Here is a 12241-nt window from a genome sequence, read left to right as displayed (position 1 = left end):
GAAGACGAGAACGAGACGTAGAGAGAGAGNGAGTAGAGAGAGAGAGAGTAGAGTANAGAGAGAGAGAGAGTAGAGAGAGANAGAGAGAGAGNGAGNGAGNAGAGAGAGAGAGAGAGTCAAGATGGAAAGATCAAGATGTGTACTGGTGGAAGGGATCGGCATCGTCAATGACCTAAACGCCACTCGGTGTTACTTGATGTCATTGGCCTCCGCGATTCGCATGTTAATTCTCGACCACTCGCCATAGCCGTTCACGTTTCATATGTTCGAATTCGAGTTGCAATCATCGTCGAAGTTCTCGATCTTTATTGAAAGGGCGATCCCTTTCGGCGTCGCTTCCAGGAAGGCCTTCTTCGCACGGTTCCATCAGTTGACCTTCAAGGAATTCCACGAAGCGTTCGGGGAAACAAAGGCCTCCATGGTGACCGGCGCGGGGGCGGTGGTCATTCGTGTGCTGCGTGTCGCGGGAATCGTGCACGCACGAGTACGTGCTCCATACTCTCTCCCATAGCAGAGCCAGTTGATTCTTTCATCACTCAAATGCCGCAGGTCGTACATTCGTCTTCGATATACATGTACAGTCGTCGTTATTTCTAAAAGTTTCAATGCTACAGAATTGTTGAGAAAGATTTCTTGTTTACGAAATTTAATATAAAAATTTCCCAGGTCATAAATTAAAACGAGCTATTAGATGTACAATGTAATATTTTATTCAAATCTATAAGTTTCAACATGAAATTTATAGATTTGAATAAACTCGTAATATAGCTTGTTTTAATTTGTGACCTGGGTGGTTTCTATATTTAATTGTGTGTAAGTTATAGGAGCACTAAAAGTGATTAATTATTAATTTTACTTTGTGATATCTATGAAATTTAACCTCATATGTCGGTTGTTGATTCGATTCTGTGTGCGTGATTTAAAGGTCAATGTGAATGCGTCAGTAAGTAAGTTTGGACGAATGGATTCTTACCGTTAGATGTCTAAGGAATAATAGTAACTCAATCTTGAATTATAAAATATTTTATTATTTTTAATTTCATATGTGTTAAAAATGTCAAAATGTAAATCATTCCATTTCTGGTGGAATTGTTTAATTTCCAGATAAACGTCCATATTAACGTGTGCACTTGTTAATAAATAATAAATTACATTTTCACTTAATATTATATAATAAATTGTAATCAAATTTAAGGAGGTTCTTGTTATTTCCTAGTTAATGAACAGTTTATTTATAATAATATGTAAAACGATTAAAACAATGGAATAAAAAGATTATTAACAATATCAAGTATTTCAATTTAAAAGAGAATAAAGTTATATCTTCAACTTTGTAAAATTCTATAAATTTAGAATTAAACATCTTCAAAATGGTACGGTAAAAGTCAATGAAATTTTTTCTACATATTGATTAATTTTTCTATTGCATGTATATTATAGACTTGTTTATATTTCATCAAATGCGAGAATCTCCTTAATAAATTTTTTGAATTAAATTATTTTAGTTAAATTAAGATATATTGAATAGGAATAGTGACGAGACCTACAGAAATGATTAAATAACTTAAATTGAATATAATTTGACATTATGGATTTAACAGTGCTCCTAGATTATCGGAAAGAGAAGCGTACTTAATTAGGTCTGGACTATTGCAAATATGTAGCATTGATTTCAAATTGCACCAGTCCCGGCCTGATTGAGTACGCAAGAAACAACGTAGCTGCTCTCTTACACTATATGAAAATCCTGGGTAAGTCTAATAACGTGACGTTTTATGTAAATAGCATGGTATATGGAATGTTACGCGAGTTTCGAAATAAACGTAATATCTTCTGGCGTATTTTAAAAATGTCAGAAGCTGAGTAAGGAGATTGGATCGTACTATTGTATGCTTATTATAACACGGCAAAAAAAAGTTGATTAGAACTGTTCAGAATTCCAGCCCCTGTAATTGAAGATGCCGCTGTTCTTTGTTCTGGCGATAGAATAAAGAAAAAAAGATTCGATCCCCAGCGATAGTCGTCGTGTACAGCCGGTTACAGAAAGGTTGCAACACTTTTCTTTCGATGAGTTTTGGAATGCAGTTTGCTTACCGAATGTCCAAGCAGAACAACAAATCAAAATAACATTAAAATGAATCAGAAATGATTGAAAAATGACTTAATGATCATTTTAGAATCATTTTGACATCATTTTGATATCGTAATGACTTGTTCTACTTCGGTGATTCTTATCTTATGGATCTAATTTTACGTTCAACCGTTCTATGATTACAAGACTAGGTTCTGAAATCCATAAAAAGTGTTGAAACCTTTCTGTGACTGGCTGTACTAACTATGCATCATACGGGGGAACGCGCATCCGGTCGTGCGTTGGAAAGTCGTCGGAGTAAAAGCACGTGTCTTTCTCACACCATATATCGCAAGTGTAAGCCACGCGTACATCGTCCAGGTCGATAAGGCGCCTTTTCTGCGAAACAAGATATAGCGAATAATTCGAATTGCCACGCAGCAGAGTGCGCAGTATTATATTTCCGGATGTCGTTAATCTTAGATAAGGTCGTGTTTATTTCGAAATATGATAACTATTATTATACGTTTATACGAGCTACTGATTTGATACAGAGATGCAATATTCACTCGCACTTTCTATTTGCAGTCTGGGTCATTTTGGTAGCAAAATTTCACTCTCAATTTTTCTCAAATAAAGAGAAAAGTAGAGTCCAGTTTCTTTATTGCTAAGTTACACTTTTTTCAATAAATTGTCATTTTGTCTTATTTTTGCTGAATTTTTATCGAATAAATTTTAACATTTGAATTAAAAATGATTTGATAATGTAATATAGATGTTGAAAAATAATCCTACATTTTTTCATATTTTTTGTGAGTTTAAAATTATAAAAAAAATTAGAACTGAACAAAAAAGATTCAGATTGCAATCGGAGGGTTAATAATAAATTAATAGGATTAGGATTGACAATAAAAGAATTAATTAGAGATTAAACACGAGTTACTAATAAAAGGATTAATAAATTGTTTTGTTATATTTTTTGTTTCAGTGAGAATGAGTTTCTCGAGACACTCACAATTCTCAAATCGAATCCCAACATCGCCCAAAAACTGCACAAGGCTATGATAAAGGAGCTACACAGCAGCATGAACAATGATCTTGAGGATATATTGAAAGAAGGCAGTTTGCAGGAAAGCTTCACTAAAATAGCCAAATTGTCCGAGGAGAGCACGTCCGCTAATGAACATGCGTGGTAGGTGATAGATTCGTTAGAAAAACGTTTCGTGATTGCAGCTCAGTGTAATCTCTTATTTGAGAATCATCGTTTGACTGCAGGCGTCCACCGGGAGATGTAACCTCGCATTTGAGATCGTTGGACGCGCACATGATCAAAGAGGCGACCAAGGAATTGGAGGAACAGGTGAACGAGATGGAAAGAGAGAACGAAACCTTAATGAAGACAATCGCGGAGAGTAGATCGAGAATACGTGCCACGAACGACAACGTGATGAGAATTCTGAATTGCGCGCCAGACGTACTACAACGATTAGAGAAAACGTGTGAACAGCTGACGACTTGTCTTAAAATGATTGAAAATGAGTAGCTGTGCAATGAATCTTGAAAATTCGCTGTATATAACGTGTATATAATGTATTTTTATTAAGAATAATAGGTTCTATTAAAAATATTTCTCTATCAAATAAAATAATAGTGAAAAATGTATTATTAATTACATATATTAATTATATATATATATATATATAATTTATGTTTATATGTTTACAGTATTTTCATATTTTTGTATCTAATGTACAAATTTTATATCCGTAGAAAAACTTTATTATTAATAACTTATTATTAATAGTCATATTGTTAATAGCCATCGCTCTCATTTATTTCCTGGTTTTTCAAAACAATATCTATCTCTTTTTTTATATCTGGCGAAATGGATATGGCGTTCTCGGAAATCTCCTTCAATTTTTGAATATTTATCACGTTCTTTTTCTACAAAATGAAAGTTTTTTTATAACAATTGCAAGTACATTTTAAATAGGCAAATGTTGAAAATTAACTACTTCTTGTTCTGCGATCATAGCATTTACACGGATGAGCTTCTTTGTATTATCATCTGCTTTTTTTCTCAGTTGTACCAGTTCTTCCAGCAGGTTTTTCTTCTGCGTCGTCAATTCGTTTATCTTTATACGAATCGTTTCGTTTGGATCTTTGTAACCTGATTTTTCTATGCACGCCTCGTAGTTGAGATGTATGTTCTTGAAACGCTCACAAAGATCTTCCTCCTCCAATCTCACATTATCCAACACGAATCGCGCTTTCCGCTGCAATTGCCTGACGTCGCAAATTTCCGTTTCTATATTCTCGTACTCGTTGCAGTAGCTTTGCAACATTGGCTTACAATAATTGATTTCTCTCTCAATTTGACGAAGTTCATTCTTGAGATCATTCATTACTTCGACTTCATTAGACACTGCACACATATAAACCACATTTCTAATCAATTATGTCTATTTCTGCCAATATAGATTCACTTTAATCTCGATTTGACTTATTTTTTATCTTTTTCTAATTCTAAAAATTGGAAAAAGAAAAAGAATAAATTAAATCAAGATTAAAGTTAATCTATATCATGTTGATAGAAATGCATTTTTCTATCAAAGGATAAATCTTTAAATAATTAAAAAATTATTCACACTAGATTAGTGCACATTAAAAAGTTATTTTATATAATGTATCTAACGTAAATGCAAATATAATCATATAATCAACTTTGACAAAGAAATATATTTTTTTACAGATTAATTGTTATTTATTATCATGAGTCTTCTTTTATATTTAGAAATATTACATGTACATTCTGTTAAATAACGTGACAATCATTAATAAAAAGTATAAGAGTCTTTAAGCTATAATTACAGAAACTGTTAAAACCTATTTATAATACATTGATTAGATTAATTTTCAGATTTAGACGTTAATGTAATGTAAGCACGTGAATCTAATTATGTTTTAAATAGTTTTTAACGGTTTTATAACGGTTTTATTTAACGGTTTTCCGCGTCCGACTCCTATGCCCTTTTACTTTTTATTATCGATTTTGAAGGAGTCTTATTTTATTATTATATGACAATATTTTATTATTTAAAATTTAATTATTTAAAATACTTATATGCTTTTATATTTATACCTTTGCTACTACTTCATATAGCAGCTTTTAATATACACTAATTTTTGTGAAAACGAACTCAAGTGACCAAACTCGCTGTAACTTTAACTCTCGGTTCACTTTTATTCATTTTTTTTAGTTCAAAAAATTAGAATCAAAATCTTAAGAGAATCATTACCTTTTATTTTTAGAAAAAAATGAAGGTATAAGATGAACAAAGATTAAAGTTAATCGATATTGGTGAGGAAACAGTATTAAGCTTTACATTAAACTTAAAATTTTACAAAATGAAAGTAACTAAAAAAATAGTTAAGTGAACAGAATAATAAAGCTTTATCATTTTTTAAAATTTCATAAAATTTATAATGCCAAAGCATTTTATTTTATGAAAAAGTAGATTGCTAAAACAATTACCAGCGTATCGATCAACAAACTCTCCGAAATTTTGAACAAAATCATTATCCATCTCGTTAATTATTATAATTGTTCGGATTCAACGGATTCAAAGTTATCCGACAATTATGATGACGTTCTTAATGAAAAGGTCGGTCTTGCGGAAGATTGTGTAGCTCGCAATTTCACTGTGCACTAACGCCCTCCTAGAAACATTGCGGCCAAAGTAGAAAGCAGAGAGCTAAATGCTGCTAAATGGGTGGTAACAGGAGAGACACGGGAGAGGTTGCAATTACCATGTTGGGAATCGGGTCTGTATTTTGAAACGAGATGAAAATTACAAAAGTGAACAAATTTATTTGGATGTTGATTAATGAAATTGTAAATATTGTAATAAAAAAATTCACTCACTTTGTAATTTTCACCTTAAATATTTCAGAATAAAATCAATAATTGATATTTTAATATTGTTTTCGATATAAAAAAATGAAGCATCAACGTCGATTACAACTCATTTCGATTATCTTTGATATAGTGATATTACAAGTAATTGTTTTCAAATTGCATTTGATTTAGACTCACGTTAAAAATATAAGGAAGAACCAGGACTAATGAAAGTACAGTGTTAAGGATGCGCAAAAAAATAATATTATTTTTTCCTGAATTAAAGAAGTAAAAGTTTACTTGTTTTTACTCTCAATAACCTTGGTTTTTTTCTTATTCTATATAAATAATGTACGTAAAAATTCTATATATATTCTATATAAATTGCATGTAAATGTTTTTGACCTTTGCTTCGATCCACGTCTTAAATCATTACCGCGTTGAAGTTGGCTGCTTCTCGCGTCTCGACGAATCCTTGCGATTCTCGAACTTGAATCCAGAACGCATTGCGGCGAATTGTTGAGTTCGTGTTGCTCTGTATTTCTCGTCATTTCTCGCGATTGTTTGCCATTTGAAAGCAACGTTTCGCGCGTGGAAACAAGGTTTTCATGAGGATTTCATGAAATGTCGGTGATTCATCGAGATTCGTTGGACATCACATGCAACAACGATCGCTGCGAAATCGGCGATCTCTCAGTAGGCCTGGAAGAGTCCATTGGAATCGTCCTTCGTACTTATTTTTTGAGGTGCAGCGAGGCGAAGAAAGTAACGAGTATCTTATCATCAGATATATACAAATAATAATTAATTTTATAAATTAACTGGATCAATTAATTGCGCTGTCTTCGATAATTGTTTATTTTTGATATTTCAAATCAATTTTATTGCGACATTCCTGATTTATTTATTTTATTGACTATTGATTCTAATTGCGCTTTTTACATTTATTTTTCTTATTTTCCCTGTAAGCATTAAATTTGTATCTTACTTATGTATTTGTATTGTATTTATTAAATCCAAGAAGCGTGATCTAATAAAAAAGGAATGAAGGTTGGATATCGATCACACAATTTGATAAAGATTAGAAAAATGAGCGAATTTATTTTACTAAAATATTTATAATTTTATTACACCTCGTGAATTTGCTTATTCTATAACTTCTATCAGATTGTATGATATTATACACAATCCAGGAGATAAATCATGTATAATTTTTTTCTTGAACGGAAACGTGAAAAGTAAATATTTTTATATGCATACCGAAAAAAAATTTTCTGAATATAAGTAATTTATTTCTTGAGTAGTTCCAAGTAAACATTTCTTTACTGCAAGTAAATATTTATTAAATGTAAACATATATTATTTGTTACAAATAATACTTGCAGTAAAGAAATGTTTACTTGAAACTGAAGAAATGAATTACTTAGATTTATAAAAACTTTTTCAGTGTACGTGTATATGTATATACATACACACAGAGCTACATTTGAAATACTTTCATTTAAAACAGTATTTGTATATACAAGTGTATTTCGTATATCAGTGGAAGACATAGAAGTACTACGTATTTTGTACTTAAAATTATCAGATTGAAAGTTTTTAATTGTAATTCAAATAATATAATTCATTGTCAACTTTAGTATTTGAAATACAAAATACAAACTATAATTGTCTTACTAGTTTTTTCAAATAAAAATATTTCAAATATCCGCCCAGTTCTGTATATATATAAACATTTTTATATGTTTATGGTAAGAAAAATGTTACATGATTTCCCGGTCGAAATCTACTCCGCGATTAGCATATTGCTGAAAACGGCGGCAGATTCAAATGTGGCCTCGCAACATGGCGGCCGGCGCCCGGATCGTTTCCCGCGTAAAACAGCGCCGCCCCGCGATTGGCCGCGCTCCACCAATGGCTCGGCGTCACGCGCTCTGCGCCGCGAGATGGCGGCAGCGTACGATCACAGTGATCACAACGCACCCGCGATTCGCCATTGCGACGTGATTGCCTACTACCGAACTTTCATATCGTGTTCGTGCGTGAGAATTCGTTCCGGTGTGTCCCACGTCGGACTTCCTTGGCTGCGGCCTACGCAAGTACAAGTAAGTTGAGAATCGCCTTCTGTCGCGCGAACGCGCTCAAATTCGCCGGTCGAGAAGCGGAATCGCGCGCGCCGTAGATCGAGACGTCACGCATTACAGAGGCGCGTCGTCGCTGAGGGATACGCTTTTTCTTTTCTTCGCGGAGAGTTAATCCCGTATTTCCGGCCGCCGTCGTCATCGTCGTCGTCGTCGTCGTCGGTGATCGACGTGTCGGTTTCTACCTCGCGTCCCTCCATCGCGCCGCGCTCGCTCGTGGCCGTTACTGATTGCGAATCATCAACGAGCGGCGACGTCTCGATTCTCGCATTCCTTCTTTCTTAACGCGTAACATTCCAGCGTGTTCGTACGCCGTGGCACCGACAGCGGTACGTGGTCGCTTTTGGAGGTTATACGTCGCGACAATGCGACGCGACGCGACGCGGCGCGGTGCCGCGTCAGCCGCGTGAGCGATGATTGCACGCGACCGCAAAAATTCCGAGTCGATACTTGGGGGATCTTTTTATATTTTCCTCGAGTTGACTCTTTGCTTGAGACTTCGATGGTACTCCGGAGCCTTATTCTCGAAAAATGTATTAGGGCTGCATTCCAAAATGTCCTCTCCAAGGAAAACTTTACTCGATATAATATAGTATATGTTACGTGTACTATACATTTCGAGTAAAATTTTCCTCGGAGAGGACGCTTTGGAATGTAGTCATGGCTTTATAGAAATACTAGACATCTGTGGCTACATTCAGCAGAAAAAGTAGCTTTGTAAATGTCGTAAAAATAAATTTTTTAATACGATTTTATATTTAGTTCTTCACTGGATCTAAATGTATAAATCAATTATGTTAAAGAATTTTACAATAGCAAGAATTTTGCAAAGCTGGCTTTCTCCGTTGAACGTAGCTAAGTATAAATCAATTGTATTCGCCCCTTTAGATTCTGCACACATTGTAATATACATCACACATTTGAAGATGTCCATTAAAATTATTTAATTCTATCGATATTATTTGAGATCTCATAATAATGTATATGTTGTAAAAATAATCAAAATTTTGAAAAAAATTAATTGTTCAATGTGAATTATTTATTAAAGTGCGCATGAATTGAATTAAAAGAAAATATTTTTAATATAGTTCCAATAAAATCAGATTAAAAGGTTAAAGAAAATCTTATAATAGTTACAAAGCTGCTTTTTCTGTTGAACGCAGCCAATAATGTACATAACTATAATATATATATATATATATACTATATTTTCGTTTTGATGCGTGATATTTTTTAAAAATATATCTCTTGAGGTCATATTTTTAAAAAATGACGCGTACAAAAATACTATAATATACGTTACAAAAATTTCCGACTAATGAGTAATTTTAATATATTGCTTATAAAGAATCTTTATAAATAAATATCTAATATACAAATACTTAATATATTTAAAATATCATACTTTTGAGTCGAACAAGAATTTTTTAACTTACAATATAAATTAAAAATTAGATTGACAAATGTAGAATTATTAGCCGGAAATTTTTGGAAGCCACTGTATATTATAGATTTTTCTAGTATTTTTGTATGAGATTTTTCAAGAATAAGATTATTGATACTCTCTGAAACGCAGCGCGACATTGTCGATGCGAAAAACCGAGTATAAATAAATAAAATACTTGGTTGACTATTCCATGATCGAATATAGAATTCTAGATTCTCGCTTCGCAATATATATATATTTCCTTTTGAAGACGAATGGTTCGTATCGCTAAACTACTTTAACGTATTACGTATCGTGTGGCAGGGAGTGGTAAGCTGTAATCTCTGTCACGGTAACGCATTGTTTATTCGCAACAAGGAGAGCTCGGTATCTACAGTGGCGTTATCTCGCGCGATAAGCGCTCCGAATGACGCTCGCGACTAACTATGCACGGAAAATTCGAGAGAGAATATATTTTCTCGATCCGCATTGAAAATTTATCAATTTTTTAAAAATTGTAATAGTGCTCTTCATATAATTTCTCGATATTCTGTAACAGTTTTACGAGCGATTTTGTCAAAATCCTATGAGAGAGCACGGAAAAAAATAATGTTGCTGTGAACGCAAAAGGTAAAATTTTGTAAAATTTGTTTGTTATTATCATAGTAAAGAAATTTGCACATTTGACAAATATTTTGCATTTGTTGCAAATAATTTTTGTAGGAAGTACAAAAATGATAAGTATTTGTTACACTTGGAAATAATTTTACACTCTCTGTATTTGTAGATAGAATTTGTAAAATATATAATATTCATAAATAGAATTTGCTGTCACATAACATAGGATTAGCATTTATAACAAAGTTTTTTCTCTCTGTGAGAAAGGTATAATCTTCATATCTAGGATATTCCAGAATGACCGCCAAATATTTCGTGCGCAGGTAGAACGTATTAAACTGAGTCGAAAAGTTCTCTTATTATTTTACAATTTTCACAATTTAATTAGACATCAATTACTAAAAATCGCCGAATATTGATTTTCAATAATTTTTTACTCAAATACTATCAAGTTTAGAAAACCTGCAAGAGACAAAAATTGTTTATTTTCATCTCATAGAGATTTGAAAATTTCTTCAGAATTTTTTAATATCGCATTTTCTTATATTGGTAAAAATAATTGCCAATATAAGAAAATGCAATATTAAAAAGTTGATAAAAAATTCTGAAAAAAATTCTTAACGCTGTATAAACAATTTTTCTGTAAACTTGAGTATTTGAGTAAAAAATGATTGAAATCAATATTCGGCGATTTTTAATTGATATCTAATTAAATTGATATCTATTATGAAAATTGCAAAATAATAAGAGGACTTTTCGACTCAGTTTAGCACATTCTACCTGCGCACGAAATATTTGACGATCACTTTGTATAATTATATACCTTTCAACTTAACTTTAGAAATTATATACCTTTCTCATAGAAAGAAAAAATTTTGCTATAAACGCTAATTCTATGTTATGTGACAGCAAATTCTAGACAGCAAACTCGGTTTAGTCCACTCTACCTGCGCATGAAATATTTGGCGTCATTCTGGGACACTTTGTACATATACATACACACTCTGTATATGCATTGAAAAACCCATTTAGTTAAATCAATTAACTCTTGTTTGATAAACAAATTCTTGATTAATAAAATAATGTAGTTAAAGCAAAATATTTTGTTTATTTTAGCATTTTATTTGTTTCTGATAAATATTAACATCTGATAAATTTGTTTATCAGAAACAGGTAAAATGTTACAATAATCAAATGTTTTGCTTCAATTTTTATTATTTTATTGCATTAATCAAGGATTTGTTTGCTCATATCTAAACAAATTAATTGAATCAACTAAATGAATTTCTCAATGATATATACAGGATGTCTAAAAATAATCGTCAAATATTTCATGGACAGATAGAGTAGACTAAACTGAGTCGAAAAGTCCTCTATCATTTTGCAATTTTCACAATAGTTAACAAGATATTAATTACTAAAAATTGTCTTCAATAATTTTTTACTCAAGTACTATCAACTTTACTAGAAAAATAAGAGACAAAAATTGTTTATTTTCGTCTCATAGAACTTTAAGAATTTTTTCAGAATTTTTTAATACTGCATTTTTCTTATTTTTAACTAACATGAGAAAATACGGTATTAAAAAAATTCTGAAAAAAATTTTTAAAGTTTTATGAGAAGAAAATAAACAATTGCGAAAATTGCAAAATGAGAGTTTTCTACTTACAATCAATTTAGTCCGCTCTACCTGCCCATAAAATATTTGGCGATTTTTAGATATTTTGGGACATCAATATATAAAATTTCATTCCAACTTATATTGTTTTATTTTATAATTTTACTTAAAATTATAGAGCGAGACAGTATAAGTTAGAGTGAGATATTATGTACAGGGAGAAATTATACATGTATAGTACACACACATACACACACACACGCACACACACGCACACGCGCGCGCGCGCGCACGCACGCACGCGCACACACACACACACACACACACACACACACACACACACACACACACACACACACACACACACACACACACACACACACACACACACACACACACACACACACACTACACACACACACTACTACACACACACACACACTACTACACTACACACACACTACGACTA

The 12241-nt window shown here is 32.4% G+C and overlaps 2 protein-coding genes across 2 annotated transcripts in view; one reads left to right on the top strand and one right to left on the bottom strand.

Annotated features, from left to right (window-relative positions):
- LOC105617789 (transmembrane and coiled-coil domain-containing protein 5A-like) overlaps nucleotides 1–3614 on the top strand; it is a 5469-nt gene extending 1855 nt beyond the window's left edge. Inside the window, exons 2-3 of the mRNA XM_012199344.1 lie at nucleotides 3060–3263; nucleotides 3347–3614. Of these exons, the coding sequence (XP_012054734.1) occupies nucleotides 3060–3263; nucleotides 3347–3614 (472 nt within the window). The remainder of the gene's footprint in view (nucleotides 1–3059; nucleotides 3264–3346) is intronic.
- Nucleotides 3615–3883: 269 nt separating this feature from the next.
- On the bottom strand, nucleotides 3884–5658 carry LOC105617893. The gene is made up of 3 exons (XM_012199434.1): nucleotides 5607–5658; nucleotides 4087–4496; nucleotides 3884–4015 (listed from the first exon to the last, which is right to left on the bottom strand). Exons 1-3 carry the CDS (start codon nucleotides 5656–5658, stop codon nucleotides 3884–3886), a joined length of 594 nt encoding a protein of 197 aa, XP_012054824.1.
- Between the last annotated feature and the right edge of the window lie 6583 nt (nucleotides 5659–12241).

Source organism: Atta cephalotes (genome assembly GCF_000143395.1).
Source record: "Atta cephalotes unplaced genomic scaffold scaffold00014, whole genome shotgun sequence".
NCBI lineage: Eukaryota > Metazoa > Arthropoda > Insecta > Hymenoptera > Formicidae > Atta > Atta cephalotes.
This window is presented reverse-complemented; position numbering and strand designations above follow the sequence as displayed.